General features: G+C 47.6%; 1 protein-coding gene across 1 annotated transcript in view; it reads left to right on the top strand.

Annotated features, from left to right (window-relative positions):
* The first annotated feature begins 2,316 nt into the window (after positions 1 to 2,316).
* Positions 2,317 to 15,926, top strand: part of Pstpip2 (proline-serine-threonine phosphatase interacting protein 2) — an 87,983-nt gene continuing 74,373 nt past the window's right edge. The window contains exon 1 of the mRNA XM_059246354.1: positions 2,317 to 2,484. Coding sequence (XP_059102337.1) covers positions 2,452 to 2,484 — 33 coding nt within the window. The 5' untranslated portion in view covers positions 2,317 to 2,451. The remainder of the gene's footprint in view (positions 2,485 to 15,926) is intronic.

Here is a 15,926-nt window from a genome sequence, read left to right on the forward strand (position 1 = left end):
TATCCCTGCGGGTTCAAAGCGAGCCTGGTCTACAGAGTCCTGAGTTCTGGGACAGCCAGAGCTACATAGAGAGATTCTCTTAAAAAGCTGGGCAGTGGTGGCGCACGCCTTTAATCCCAGAACTCGGGAGGCAGAGCCAGGTGGATCTCTGTGAGTTCGAGGCCAGCCTGGACTACCAAGTGAGTCCCAGGAAAGGCGCAAAACTACACAGAGAAAACCTGTCTTGAAAAACCAAAAAAAAAAAAAAAAAAAAAAAAAAAAAAAAAAAAAAATTAAAACCAGGCCAGGCAGTGGTGGGACACATCTTTAATCCCAGCACTCAGGAGGCAGAGCCAGGTGGATCTCTGTGAGTTCAAGGCCAGCCTGGTCTGTAGAGTGAGATCCAGGACAGGCACCAAAGGCTACACAGAGAAACCTCGTCTCAAAAAACAAAAAACAAAATGAAACAAAAAACCAAACAAAAAAATCTAAACCAGGAGAAAATTAAAATATAGATAACGAGAATTGTATGTAAGATATTTGTCACGAGCTTCCTGATGACTATGGTGGCGCATGCCTGTAATTCCAGCAACTTGGGAGGCTGAGGTAGGAGAGTTGCTAATGCAAGACCTGCTTGGGCTACAGAGTGAGTTCAAGGCCATCATGGGTAATTTAGTAAGATAGTGTCTCAAAAACAAGCAAGCAACAAAAAAATTTAAAACGATGCTAGGATGGGGACCTGGATTCAATGCTGGGGGGAAGGGAGAGAGAAAGAGAGAGAGAGAGAGAGAGAGAGAGAGAGAGAGAGAGAGAGAGAGAGAGACCCAAATTAAAAATAAAAACCTCCCAGGAAAAGCCTTGGTACTGTCTTCAGCTCTCCAGCCTCCTGTACCCCTCAGTGTCATGTGTGGCCCACCTACCCCTGCAGTCCAGCTTGTCTTTACCCTCCTGACGCACACCTGGCCTCTGCGGCTCCTTGCAGGTGTAGTTAGGCTTCCCTGCCTCGGCTCTACCTTAGCTTATTAATTTATGAGTCTTTCGCTGGCATGTATGTCTGTGACCACCTGCATGCCTTTGCTAGCAGAAAATTACCGGGTGTTAGAGTCCCTGGATCTGGAGTTAGGGACTATTGTTAGCCGGGCACATGGATGCTGGGAATTGAATCAAGTCCTCTGGAAAAGCAGCGAGTACCCCTAACCTCAGTGTTGTGAATGCTCGTGAAGAGCCAGGTAAACGGATGCATGTCCTTGGAGAGTACCGGGGCTGGAGGCGTGCCCTCTCTCATCCCTAGCATGGCAGATGACCTGAGCACAACTTTTGGGAACTTTTTCTAATCCGTCCACAATTGCCTGGAACTGTGCCTGGATCTAGCTAGAACCTGCTGCAGTGGCAAATGCTTGCTTTGGCCTGATGGATAATGGGCTCAACGTCCTCAGCCTCGGTAGCTTTGGCTTTATTCTCTCCCCTCTGAGCACTTACTTCTTACCCAGGGAGACGTTGTGCCAAGTCTTGTGCCCTGTTAGGAAGGACAGACTTCTAACTTTGGTCTCTTCACCCCCTAAATAAGTGTGAATTTGGGCAACTCTTTCAGCCTCTCTGAATCTCAGGCTGGGCGCTAGGCACACAGAACAGAGAAATACTTTGTCTACTACCAGGCAAGGAAGGGGTCTGACTTGCCCTGGGGTCCATTTGGTTGGTTGGTTTATGAGGCAAGACCTCACACTGTAGCCCAGGATGGGCTTGAAACTCACACTCTCCAGCCTCAGTTTCCTCAGTACTGGGAGTACAGGTGTGAGCCTCCTTTCCCTCTCTTGGTTTTTATCTTGGAGTCTAGAGGATGAGGAAAGATCTTACTGAAGGGTGAGTCTGCTGGTGGGGAAGGGTCCTTAACTGAGTTCAGGTTAAAACATGCAGAGTTGACGGGAAACATCAGTAATGTATTTTTCTTGGCATTTTAGACTAAAATCTGCAGTCACCCCCAGGGCACTCTATTCGTTGTAGCACTGGTGCCATAAGCTAAGGCTGGCGCTGTCCCTGACTTTCAGCATCTGAAGTTTCAGCGGATCCATAGTCCGGAATACTACTAGGGCGAGAAAGCCTTGTGGGAAGAGCCTGGAGTGGGCTTCCGGAGGGAGAAGGACCGGTTCTGTCAGTCGTTCAGGTGTCCTTCAGGATGGGGCTTGGACTGGCCGCCCCCCTCGGAGCTGCCGGAGCAGCCGCACCCTAGGGCCGGGGCGGGCTGCCCTCTGCAGGTGCGCGGCGCGGGCGGGGCGCGGGGCGGGCGCAATCGGGCGTGGTTTAGGACCCGGGGCGGCTTCCCGGAGCGACAGTGGAACTCCGAAGTTGCGCCGGACCTTGGCCCTGACAGTCGGAGCTCCCGGCGCGATCCCTCCCGCTGTCCTTCTCCGCCGCCACCCGCTGTCCTTCTCCGCCGCCACCCGCTGTCCTCCGCGTCCAGCCCTCTGCGCCAGCATGACGGGCTCGCTGTTCAAGGCAAACTTCTGGGTAAGTGAGCGCGGCGCAGGGCGAGCGGCCCGGAGCGCACGCGGGAGCGAGCCCTGGCTGTGCGCCTCCACCGTGCGAGTCCGCTCCCGGGGCCGCGCTGCGCCAGGAGCGCGCACTCCCCCGAACACCTGGGCCCTGACGTCACCCCTCGTTCTCACGCTTGAAAACTGAAGCCCGAAAGGAGGAGCGTCGTCCGGTCCGGCGGGTGCCCGGAGCCGAGTTCCGGAGACCTGGGAGAACCGGGATGGGGCATGTGAGCAATCACTGTGGGGCTCTCGGCCGGAGCTTTGCCCTGCCTGGCACTCTCGCTTTCTGATTTTCCTCCCAGCCCCCCAGAGCAAGCACCCCGGGAAGGCCATCGCATGTGTGTGAGACCCAAGAGCTGGTAGTTCCTGGGTCTTCTCCCCGCTTCACTTAGACATCCTTTTCTCATTCCGTTACCCTACAGCTACCTACCCTCCAAGGGTCCATTTTCCCCATAACTCGGAGGAGGCACCCTCGTTCTTTAAGGCAGGGCAAGAAGCATCCACCTGAGAGCTGACCCATAGCTACGCATAGCCTTTTTCTAGGACCCTGCCTGTTTCCCCGTTAGCTTCAGAGTTGCCTACACCACTCTTCTGCTGTGACCCCAGAGACAGAGCCTATCACGTCCCATTTGCTTGAGGTTTTGGGGTCCTTCTAGGGCACTGACAGGAAGACAAAGTGCTGGGGTAGCTTTACAGCAAGAGTTGGCAACCTTCTACTGGTCTTCTTAGGAGGCCTGCGGAATCTTCAGACTTTTTATACTGTGAAAAAAAGGACAGACTTGTATACAGTTCACTGTAGAGTGGTTACTTTTTGGCTAACACTTGAGGTACAGAGGCTTAAGCGGATGGTATGGTCGCACAGTCCCGTGGTGCCTGCAGCACATCTGGCCCTGGAGCAGGCTTAGTCAAAAGTGTCAAGGAAAAGACTGCTGTTGCCCTTCGACTCTGGAAATCTTCACTTGAGTCCAGTTAAGGATCCAGGACCCTACTCCACCAGTCCCAGCAGTAAGAGCCGCGGTTTCTTTCCTTTCCTTCCTACTAACCTAAAAATAACCCAGAGCCGGAAGTGTTGGCTCACACCTGAAATCCCAGCACCGGGGAGGCTGTGCTAGCATCCTAAGAAGCCATTGGCAGCCCCCAGCTGTCCCGTGTATACTCTGGCAGGAATGGTCAGGAGGAGGGGCAGAGTGCAGTCCGAGTTGAGACCTAGGGTGAAGGTCTAGGAGTGGTGATGGTGGGTGGGGGAGGGGGACGAGTTTCTGGTCTGCTTTCAAAAGCTACCTGCTATCCCAGTAACAGTGTGCAAAGGTGTTGTCCATCTCTAGTTCCAGGGGCTGTTTCATTCAAATAATGAAAAGGACTGCATTGTTTACTGTGCAGATTATTAGGTCCTTTAAATGCTTTACACACATTATTCCATTAAACCTCCCAGTTACCCTTGGAGGGAACTGACTCACCATGGTATTTTACTGGTGAGGAAATTGAGTGACAGGGAGGTTAAGCAACATTCTCAAGGCCCTCAAGCTGATGAATAGTGAGTGACCCAGGGCTCTGCATGAACTAACTGCTCTCTCAAGTATCTCCAAGAGGGTGGCATGGAGTAAGTATGCCCCAGAGTAAATGTCTGCCTGCAGTGGGTGTGGGACATATCGGACCATCCTGGGACAGTTCACGAGAGTCTTCCTTTCTCCTTCAGCTGGGTCAGGAGTTCTTGGAGGGTAGGCACCATTTTACCATCAGCTGAGGCCTCGGCATCAGCTATGAGGCAGATGGACCGACTGGGGCATCAGGACCTGGGAGAAAGGGCACAGAGGGAGTTGTTAGGGAAGAGAGACCCCTTGCCAAGTAGTCATGCTTCTAGGGAACAGGAAAAAAGTCTTGACCAAGTTGAGGCTGTAACAGTGACTTTGTTTCATGGATGAGAAAGTTGTGACTGGACAAGGCAGAGCACTTAAGAAAACATAAGCAGGCACCGACTTCTTGGGTTTAATAAATGTGTATGAAATAGTTACTCTCTATACAGTGCTCTCTAGTAGGTGTGACATTTGCTGAGGTTAAATTTGTTGCAAGCTTCGCTGGAACACAGATATCTCCTGAGGAAGGGAGGTAGAGAGAGAAGGAATTTTTGTTTGTTTATTTTTGTTTTTCATGGCAGGGTTTCTCTGTGTAGCCTTGGCTGTCCTGGAACTTGCTCTGTAGACCAGGCTGGCCTCGAACTCACAGAGATCTGCCTGCCCCTGCCTCCTAAGTCCTGGGATTAAAGGTGTGTACCACCACTGGCTTTTTTTTTTTTTTTTTTTTTTTTTGGCTGAGAGGCAAGGTTTTGGCCATTTTTTGACCTCAAGAATATAGAGGAGGGTCTGGCCGGAGTAGGAAAGGAGGCAGATATAGAAACCACATAGATAGAGATCATTAAAGCCACAGGCTAGGTCAGCCAACAGAGGGTCAGCAGCAGAAGGAACAGAGGGGCCTAGAGCTAGCTTCATGGAAGGGGAACTGGAGAATGAAGTGTGTGTGTGGGGGTGTCCTGAAGGAGGAAGTCAGCAGGAGGAACTGGTTTGTGGAGGCAGAAGGAGGAGGGAGAAGTGACAATGGACAATATTTAGTCAGGTGTAACACCTGTGTGGCCTGAGTACTAGGCTCCCTCTGCCCCAGACCTCACCCCAAAGATCCAGGCTCACCCTGCAGCTCCAGGCCTCACCCAGCAGCTCCAGGCTCACCCTGCAGCTCCAGGCTAGGTTGATGAGTATTGAGGACTTCCTGCCAGAGGAGAGTTTTCCGGGAGAGAGGACAGGGTGTCAGCCAGCAGGGTTTGGAAGCATCTTAACATTTTGGCCAGTGCAAACATGTCAGTGAGTACTCCAATGTGTGCCGGTCAACATCTACTGGCTGGTGGAGATGCCGCTGCTTCTTTGGGCGTTCTGGGAGATTTCATGGAACAGCATGAAATACAAGAGTGTTGTTGTTAGCAGGACCTCTGAGGTGAACTTGCCTTTGCTGACTTGGTGATTTTGTGCAGATTGCTTAAGCCCTGAAGCTTCTGTTTTTTCTGTGTATAATAGTGGAGATAATGCTGGTCTCTTCCATGAGACTCTCGTGGAACTGAATTATAGAGATGAGCGTAGTGACTGGTACCTTGTCACTGTTAGCTGTTGTTCCTATTGGCACAAGTGACAAAGGGAGTTAGGGATAGTTAGGAGAAGGGATGAAGAGAGACGTCTGAGAGGAAGCACTTTGGGGGGGCTGTCAAGATGGCTCAGAGGGTAAAGCACCTGCTGTGAAGCCCAAGGACCCACATGATGGAAAGACAGAACTGACTCTCACAAGTTGACCTCTGACCTCCACACGTGTGCTGTGGAATGCTCACCTGGTCTCCAGGAAAGAAAAAAATTAAAGTTAAACAAAAGAAGCACTAGCCAGACGTGGCACCTCACCCTTTTAATCCTAGCACTTGGGAGGCAGAGGCAGGTAGATCTCTGTAAATTCGAGGTCAACCTGGTCCTCAGAGCAAGTTGTAGGACAGCCAGGGCTACACAGAGAAACCCTGTCTGGAAAGAACAAACAGGCAAACAAACACATGAAAAATAGAAGAAGAAAAAGGAAAAGGATGATGATGATGATGATGATGATGATGATGATGATAATAATAATAATAAGCAGCAGCAGCATTTGACGGATGCCTGATTTAGGAAGGAGGGAGGGAACAGAGGAAGAGGTAAGGACCAAAGGAGACAACCAGGAAAGAGCCGTCACAGGCTTCAGAGAGGAACATGCCAAAGTTGAGAGGTTCATGATCAAATTAAGTACTGCTCCTGAAAGTTTAGCTAATACACTCCACTTATTTGATTAAATGTCCTATGTAAATATTTATTTAAAGGGACCTTTAGAGCTAGTGAGATGTTCAGTGGGAAAGGTACTTGACATCAAGCCTGATAACCTGAGTCTGATTCCCAGAACACACATGGTGGTAGGAGAGAACCAACTCTTACAAGTTGTCCTCTGTAGGCTGGAGAGGTGGCCCAGTGGTTAAGAACACTGTCTGGTCTTCCAGAGGACCTGGGTTCAATTCCCAGCACCCACATGGCAGCTCACAAGTTGTCCTCTGGTTTCTACATGTGTATTGCAGCACCCCCCATCTCCCATTAAACAAATAGATTTAAAATGCAAAATAAACAGCTAAATACATAAGGGAACCTTTTGGTGGGTCTGCTTTACAAGGAAGTAATCAGTATTCAAGAAATATATTTTAAGGTAAATTTTATGTGTATGAGTGTTCTCCCTGCATGTATGTATAAGCACCATGTGCATGCAATTTCCCAGAAGGAGAGAAGAGGGCATTGGAGCCTCTGGAACTAGAATTATGGGTGGTTGTGAGTGCTGGGAACTGAACCTGGGTCCTCTGGGACCCTTTAAGAGCAGCAATTATTCTTAAAAGCTGAGCCATCTCTTCAGCCCCATAATCAGTAATTTCAAAAAACAAGAACTCAACCATAGTGGCTCATGCCTATAATCTCAAGCAGTTAGGAGGCTGAGGCAGGAGGATTACTTTGAATTTCAGGTCATATGTAGGCTGTATCATGAATTCTGGGCCATCTTGGGCTACAGAATGAGATCCAAGAAGCACAGTAAAAATACAGGGGATCAGCCCTGATATAGTGTGCCTTATTATCTATGCACACTCTTCCGTATGCATCACTTCTAGTGGTCAGTTGGGTAGGCAGTGCTATGCGATTAATCTTGGTCAACTTTGATGGTTTCTCACCAGAATGAGACAATGAGCAGTGATGTGTTTTCCAGAGCTCAGGGGGAAGAGCTGAGCCTGGGGTGGTGGTAGGGGGAGTCTTCAGTATAGATGAGAAATGGTGCTCTTCAGATGTGGGTATACTCAGACAAAAGTGTCTTTCCACTGTGGGTGTGTGTAGGCAATTGTAGAACTGGTTCAGGAGAGCCAGATGAAAGCAATGTCCTCCCACCCCAGGGAGTTTACAGGAGCCTCATTTGAGCATGAAGTCTAGCCTGTGCCTGAATGACTTTCCTGGGCCCAATGCTCTGGATCCAGAATTGCTTCCCAGTCACTGTCAGCACTGTACACCTGCCCTGGGTGTGGGACCCTTCACTCTACCTGGAGATTGTCCAGAGGAAGTTTGGGTGTCTTCCTAATTACCCAGCTGCCAGCCCACAGAGCTGTTCCTCTGCTCCAAACCTTTGGCCCTAGAGTGGAGCTTGTACAGTGTCTGCCTGCTCAAGGCTTTTCTCAATACCGTGTGCTTTGGAGCATGTGGGAGTCTGCCTTTCCTTCCTTTTTCCTTCCTTCCTTCCTTCCTTCCTTCCTTCCTTTTTTCCTTCCTTCCTTCCTTTCTTCTTCTTCTTCGTCTTCTTCTTCTTCTTCTTCTTCTTCTTCTCTTCTTCTTCTTCTTCTTCTTCTTCTTCTTCTTCTTCTTCTTCTTCTTTTTTGAACACAGAGGGGAAAAAAAGCTATACTTGCCTCTGCATTACTGACTCCATGTGGTATTTTGCACATTTAGGATGTTTCTCTATTTTTTTTTTTTGTTTTGTTTTTGAGCTGCTAGAGTCTCAAACTCTAGCTCTATCACACGCAGCTCTAATAAAATTTTTTGTTTAAGATTTTTTTTAAAAAAAGTTTTTATGTTTTGCCTAAATGTATGTGCATGTACAATGTGCATGCTTGGTGCCCTCAGAGGTCAGTAGAGGGTGTTGAAAGCCCTGAAACTGCACTTACCGATGGTTGTGGTGTGCCCTGTGGATGCTGGAACCTTTGCAAGGGCAGCAGGAGTCCTAACCCTGAGCTGCATCTCTGCCCCCACCCTCCCAGTTGTAAATATTCTCTCTTGGCTCCTGGAGAGACTGTGAGAGCCATCTGTGTTCTGTTTTGCTTAAGGCAAAGGCTAGGTGGGCCATTGGCAGCTACCTTTCTTTCTTTCCTTCTTTCTTCTCTTCTTCTTTCTTTCTTTCTTTCTTTCTTTCTTTCCTTTCTTTCTTTCTTTCTTTCTTCCCCCCCCCCCCAGCAGCTAGAAAAATGGTCTTTTAAAATGCTTGTCAAAATTCCTTACTTTATTTGAAAAATTTCGTAAGAATGATATGGGACCGTACCTTTCAGGAGAAAAAAAAAAAAAAACCTTAAGAAATCCACGACAGTCAGGCAGCGGTGGCGGTGGTGGTGGTGGTGGTGGTGGTGGTGGTGGTGCACGCCTTTAATCCCAGCCCTCGGGAGGCAGAGGCAGGCAGATCTTTGAGTTCGAGGCCAGCCTGGTCTACAGAGTGAGTTCCAGGAAAGGTGCAAAGCTACACAGAGAAACCCTGTCTCGAAAAAACCAAAAAAAAAAAAAAAAAAAGAAAAAGAGAAATCCACGACAAAATTTGGATACTTGGAAAGTATAAAGGCGAATACTTAACAACAACAACATAAAATGTAATAATGAAAGTACATGTTTTGAGAAATCTATATACTTCCTTATGACTTAAAATAGAAACAGTATTTTTCTCATATGTGCCTAATCTAACCCCATAGTCTTTCCTCACCATTAAACTCTTAGCTCTTTCTCTTGGTAGTTACTGATACCCCTTCTTCCTGTTCCCTCCAGCCCCCCCAACCCCCCCCCCCAAAAAAAAAACAAACTATGCCACTACTTTTAACTTTTTAAAAAAAACACCCACATCTGAAGAGCACCATCTCTCATCTATACTGAAGACTCCCCCGCACACACACCCCAGGCTCAGCTCTTCCCCCTGAGCTCTGGAAAACACATCTGCCACTGCCACTGCCACCCGGCTTAACTTTTTATTTAGAAAAAAAATTCAAAGTTCCAGAAATTTCAAGGTTATAAATAATAAACATATAATATTTCCTTCACTTAGATTCTTTGTTATTAAATACCATTTCATACACACATATCTATATATATCATACATATATATATATTTCTGGCACTCAGGAGGCAGAGGCAGATGGATCTCTGTGAGTTTGAGGCCAGCCAGGACCACATTGTCTCCATAAGGAAGAAAGAGAGGGAAAAGGAATCACCATCACTGCTCATGCTCTTAGGCCCTAAGAGGGCAGTTTACTCAGAGCTATGTGTACACTGTGACCACTTCTTTGTTCTTGGTTTTCCTGGATATTATCTTGTCATTTTTTTCCTTATTTATCTTATTTCCTTATTTGTCTGGAGCCCCACCTCACCCCTTTCCCTTTTAAAATGCTCCAGTGTGTGTGTGGGTGCTTTGAAAAGTCCTTTCCAAGCCACAAGTGGTGCACCTGGAATCCCGGTACTTGGGAGGCTGAGGTTCAGGCTCTTAGGCTGCAGGCCAGCCTGGGCTGCATAGAGAAGAGTGTGTTCCGAAAACAAACACACACAACCCTTTCTCCTCACACCTTTCTGTGGAGACCTTCCCCAGGAGCCCTTGGTCCTCTTCCCACCTCCACTGGCTGTTTTCCGCTGCCATCCCGGGCTTCCCTTCCATGTTCTTCTGCTTGACGTTGCTGTTTTCCAAGTCACCCAGAGAGCTCTTAAAACATAAACCAAGTCCTGTCATTCTTTGTATAAATTCTTCTAGCAGTCTCTCGCCTCAGCCACTGCCTCTCTGAGCAGATCTCCTTCCGCCGGCCAGACCACAGTGTCCTTCGTTACTTGTCAGATAACGTTTCCTCTAGCCACGTCACCTGTCCTCATGACAGCCTGTGCTTCCCTCAGTAAGGTACATCCATGTAATTATAACCATCGTGTAGACACTGTTTAGTGTTTCAGTATTTCAATTAAAATACCATAATCATAGCTTTGTCTCCCAATAGCTAATACTGAGCTACATCCCCAGCCCCTAATAACTATTTAAAACATAAGAGATACCATTATCTTCTTGTTTGACAGGTGTGTCATTTCTAGAGCTTTCTATAATAAATAACATTCACATGCACAAGGTGTTTGGTGTTTAATTCTGAAAACACATGACAGACAGAACCTGTCCAGCCCTGTTGCTGTGTCCTTCAATAAGATCTCTCTTTCTTTTCACCGTGATAATTTCATACCTTTCCCCCTGGAACCTCTAACTCCCTACGCATTCTCGCTGTGCTGATCGTCCATCCTTTTGACATTGAAATATGATATTGTTACTTACAAATGTGTTGGGCTGATTTCATAGGTATCCTGGGATACATGCAGCCCTGGGCCACAGGTCGGACATGTTTGCTTGAGTCTACTCCATTAAGAAACTGAACACCAGCCAGTGACGTCTCACTCACTGTTTGTATAAATAGGATTAGGCTCAGCTGAGAAGCAGGGAACTTCACACAGCAGCGGCCCAGATAAGGATCATGTTGTTTCTCTCAAGGCTAGTTCCTAACTGGCCATTGCAGGGCTAAGCACGGACCCATGTTCCTATGTGGTTATGCCTGTAGTGCCTAGGCTAGCATCTCACGAACGAGCCCAGCTTGGTTTTGCTGTCCAATGAATACAAAACACCACAGCAACAGTTTCCTCTCTCTTGCTGGTGCCTGCTCTCTTGTATTTGAGCACCACAGAAGTCCTTCTTTAGCCATGGTCTCTCTCTCTCTCTCTCTCTCTCTCTCTCTCTCTCTCTCTCTCTCTCTCTGATTTTTGGAGACAGGGTTTCTCTGTGTAGCAGTCTCGGCTGTCCTGGATCTCACTCTATAGACCAGTCTGGCCTCGAACTCACTCAGATCCGCCTGCCTCTGCCTCCTGAGTGCTGGGACTAAAGGCGTGTGCCACCACCGCCTGGAGGTTTCTCTTTTTTCAGTTTTCACTTACTTACGATGAGTTGTGCTGAAATATATTGAATGGAAAATTCCAGAAGCAGGTAATTCACATTTTAAATGGCACACCATTCTGAGCAAAGTTGAAATCTCAGGATTTCTCACTCTGTTGGGCCTTGCATATGAACCATCCCTTGGTCCAGTATACCCTCTGGAGGCACTACTCTATTTTAGTTAAAATAGCTTTGGAGCATGAGATTGTAATGTTGGTAATGTCAACATAAAAAAAGAGAAGTCCTGTTTCCTTTAATTGAAAGTAAAAGCAAAATAAATTTTTTTTTTTTTTTTTTTTAGGGAGACCACTTGCATATAAAAATATATATTTAAATTGCCGGGCGGTGGTGGTGCACGCCTTTAATCCCAGCACTCGGGAGGCAGAGCCAGGCGGATCTCTGTGAGTTCGAGGCCAGCCTGGGCTACCAAGTGAGTTCCAGGAGAGGCACAAAGCTACACAGAGAAACCCTGTCTCGAAAAACCAAAAAAAAAATAAAAAAAAAAATTAAAAAAAAAATATATATATTTAAATTAACTTTAATTGTGTGTCTATGTGTGGTATATGCCCATGAGTGCAGGTACCCTCAGAGACCAGAGGCATCTGACCACCCCCACCTCCACCCTACCCCCCACCCACTTGGAGCTGGTTTTATAAGCAGTTGTGAGATGCTGGTGACCGATCTCAGGTCCTCCATCAGAGCAGAATGCACTCTGATCCACTGAGGCATCTCTTAGTATAGCTTTTGTTGTTTTGGTTTTGAGACAGAGTTTCTCTGTGTAACAACTCTGGTTGTCCTGGAACTCACAGAGATTCACCTGATTCTGCCTCCAGAGTGCTGGAATTAAAGATGTGGGCCACCACCGCCAGGCCCTCATATAGCTTTTGTTACAATATGTATGACTATTATTCTTTTCTTTTCTTTTTTTGAGATAGGCTCTAGCTGTATAGCCTGAGCTGTCCTCAGACTCACTATGTACCCCAGGCTGGTCTTGAACTCAAGATCCTTCTGTATCAGCTTTACAAGTGATGGGATTATAGGCAAGCATCAACATATGCTGGGCAAGTGCTGTGCCACTGAGCTGTATCCCTAGCCCTAATTTTTCTATGTTATTCTTAATTGTTACTCTCTTCCCATGCCTCTATTTATGTATCTATCTATCTATCTATCTATCTATCTATCTATCTATCTATCTATCTATTTGCTTTTTGAGACAGGGTTTTTCTTTTCTTTTTTTTCCATTTTTTTTAATTATTAAGAGATTTTCTATTCATTTTACATACCAAACACAGATTCCCCTTTCCTCCCTCCTCCTGCTCCCCAGCCTTCTCCCCCCAACTCACACCCCCATTCCCACCTCCTCCAAGGCAAGGTCTCCCATGGGGAGTCAGCAGAGCCTGGTACATTCAGTTGTGGCAGGTCCAGGCCTCTCCTCCCTGCACCAAAGCTGTGCAAAGTGTCTCACCATAGGCACTAGACTCCAAAAAGCTGGCTCATGTACTAGGGACAGGTCCCGATCCCACTGCCTGGGGGCCTCCTAAACAGTTCAAGCCAAACAACTGTCTCGCTTATCCATAGGGCCTAGTCTATTATAGTCTTGCTTGTTCACGGGGGCTCCTCTTCTATTGGTCCACAGTTCATGCGTTTCCACTAGTTCAGCTGGTTGAGACAGGGTTTTTCTGTGTAGCTCTTGCTGTCCTGGAACTCACTCTGTAGAGCAGAATAACCTTGAACTCAGAGATCTGCCTGTTTCTGCCTTGCCAGTACTGGGATTAAAGGTGGTATGTACCACCGTGCCCGGCTTCCATGCCTAAATTATAAATTGAACTTTATCATAGGTATGCATGTATATATAGGGAAAAATAGTATGTACACAGTTGGGTACTGTCTGTGGTTTCCAGCATCAACTGCAGGTCTTAGAACACATTCCCCAGGAATAGAGGGGACCACTTACTTAGCTGAAGAACAGCTTTAAGAAATGACAGGTTCTTAAGTGGCCTCAATGCCCAGCAATATGGGTCTAAGTCCCTTCACTGCTGGAAGCATTGATGACCTCTGGGAACCTGCTGTGAGGATATACCTGTTTAGCAAACACAGCGGATCTTGCCCTGTGGGACCTGAGTTAGCTCTTTTAGAAGGAACTCCTGAGGTCTCTGAGGAATGAAGTCAGTTTTCAGCAGGCCTTTGGCAAGAATTTGAGGTGGCCAGGTCTGAGCTTTGTGGGTCAGTTCTATGTGCAGTCTGGCCCCAGCTTAGGCTTCCTTGTCTGTCTGTCTGTCCTGTCAAGGCTTCCTTTTCAGGTAGGATTTCCATCTGACTCCTGCCCATGGGAGTTGTTGACCTTGAAGGAACAGCCAACTTAGGGTCACTGTCAGGCTGACAGGCTTCTCTGGATGACACAGATGCCCTTATCATCTGTGAGTGAGGGGACCTCTGTGCCATGGTTTATTTTTTCCCTTATTTTTTCATTTTGTGTGTCTCTGTGTATATACGAGCGCAGGCACGTGTACATGGAAGTCACCGAACAACTCTGTGGCGTGGGCTCTTTCCACCTACCAGGAATTCCTCAGGCTTGTGGGAGAGTCACTTTTACCCACGGAGCCAGCTCACTGGACCTGTCCGAACCAAGTCAAGAGGCATGGGTGTGCCGCAGATTCAAAACACTTCTGGCCAAGGCAGCTGTTCCCCTATTGATCGCCAGGGTTGATTTTGCCTGACTGGCTGGCTAGGTGGGTGTCCCCATCCTCCCTCATCATTCCATGTACATCCCTCCTGAAGCTGCACGCTCAGTCAGTCAACCAAGACGACCTTCCTGGACTAGAGGAGGATGTGTCTTTGGTCAAGGGTACCTGAGTAGCTGCACTCCCCTGCTTTTAAAACACTTGCTGATTGCCCTTCTTTGCAGAAAGCCCTCCAAAGGGCCCCATCCGCGGGAAGCCTGTCTGCTCTCTGAGGGCCAGGAAATGCGTCCTATGGGTGAAGTTTCAGATGGGGAAGCTGGAAGCCTGAAAGGACTCGGGCCTTAGAGAGTCTGGGTGTGCAAAGGCCGCTGCCGTCACGGAGGGACTTCTTCAGAAAGAACAGAACCCAGGGAAGGCAAGGCCGCTTGCCGAGGGCAGTGGCAGCCCACCTGGCCGGGGGTCACTTGAGATCTGTAAGCTGCTTTACTCAGTGTGTGAGGGATTGCCTGGAACCATTCTGGAAGCCACTCTGGGCTTGAGCTATCTGTTGTACTGTGAAGATAATGAGGTATGGGCCCATGGAGTGTAATGTCCTTGAGTTAGAGTAGTGGAAGAAAATTGAGATGATACATGAAAGCGAATTACTTTTAAAATTTAAGGAATGGTTAGAGCAAGTGAAATTTAGTCCTAATTTCTTTCCATCATGTGGGTCTGGGGGTCAAACTCAGGTCCTTAGGCTTGGCTGCAGGCACCTACTGAGCCACCATCTCATTGGCCTTGTTCTGGACTTACGGTCCTCCTGCCTCAGCCTCCCAAATGCTGTTTATATGTGTACGTCCCTACACTATACCTAGCTCAATGCGAGATTTTTGGAGAAATATATTTATTATTGTGGTAAGAAATAGCATGCTATAAAGCCTGTCCTTTGAGCAACCCAGCATTTATGTTTTCTGACCTTATGGGTTTGTTTATTTCTATCTCTCTCCCTCTTTCTTTCTCTCTCTCTCTTTCTTTTACCTACATGTTCATTGCAGAAAAATATAATATTCCGTAAGTTAAAAAAAAAAAAAACGCTTCTAAGTGCACCCCAAGAAGTGTGGTGGTGAAGTCATGTGCACCTGGAGAGCTTGTTGGGAGGGCCTAGTGGAGGAAAGCAGCTACTTGAGTGCCCTTGACTGAAGACTGGTTCTCCTCAGTGGGGAAGGTCGTCCTCTTTCACTGGTTCTGCATCGTCAGGAGAGGCACCCAGAGTGGTGAGGGAGGAAGGGGGAAGGCCACCCAGCCAGCCAGATCAACTGAATGAGCCCTGGAGATCAATGGCATGGCAGATGTTGTAGCCAGATTGCTCCCGAGTCCATCATGTGCGGCTTGATGTTATTCAGTGATGACTGTTCTAGGAAGCCCTGTGGAAAGAGGAGTCTTGTGGATAGGGGGGAAAGGGCAGGGCCAGGATTAGGGTGAGAGGAACTGGGATTGGTATAATGTTTAAATGGGTGCAAAAAGTCCTTCAGTAGTCATTATAAATAATCCATTAACACTGTAGGAAGTAGCTCATGATGAACAAACATCAAAATTAAAGCAACAGCAACAGCAGTGTCTGACTGGCACTTGCCTCCACCAGTCAGAGAAAGTGGAGGTGGTGCATGTGCATGGGGCTGCTCTAGAAGCTGGGCGAGCAAGTGACGCTCACCTAAAGCTCAGGCAGGTCCTTAGGGAACAGACAGATATGACATGAGAGTGTTGGGTGTTTCCTTGGAGTAGAAGCTCATTTGCTCTCCCCATCCATTTCCTTATCCTGATTTAAAATCGATCTCTCTAATTCGCAAAAGAGAATGAGAGTGAATTGTAAGAACAGGGAAAAATGTTTGTCCTCGCTCATAAAATTCAAATGAAAACAAAAGTAGTGTGGCAGTTTATGCCGGCAATCCTGCACTCCAGAGGCTGAGGAAGGAGGAGG

The sequence above is a fragment of the Peromyscus eremicus genome, chromosome 19, assembly GCF_949786415.1.
Source record: "Peromyscus eremicus chromosome 19, PerEre_H2_v1, whole genome shotgun sequence".
Taxonomy (NCBI): Eukaryota; Metazoa; Chordata; class Mammalia; order Rodentia; family Cricetidae; genus Peromyscus; species Peromyscus eremicus.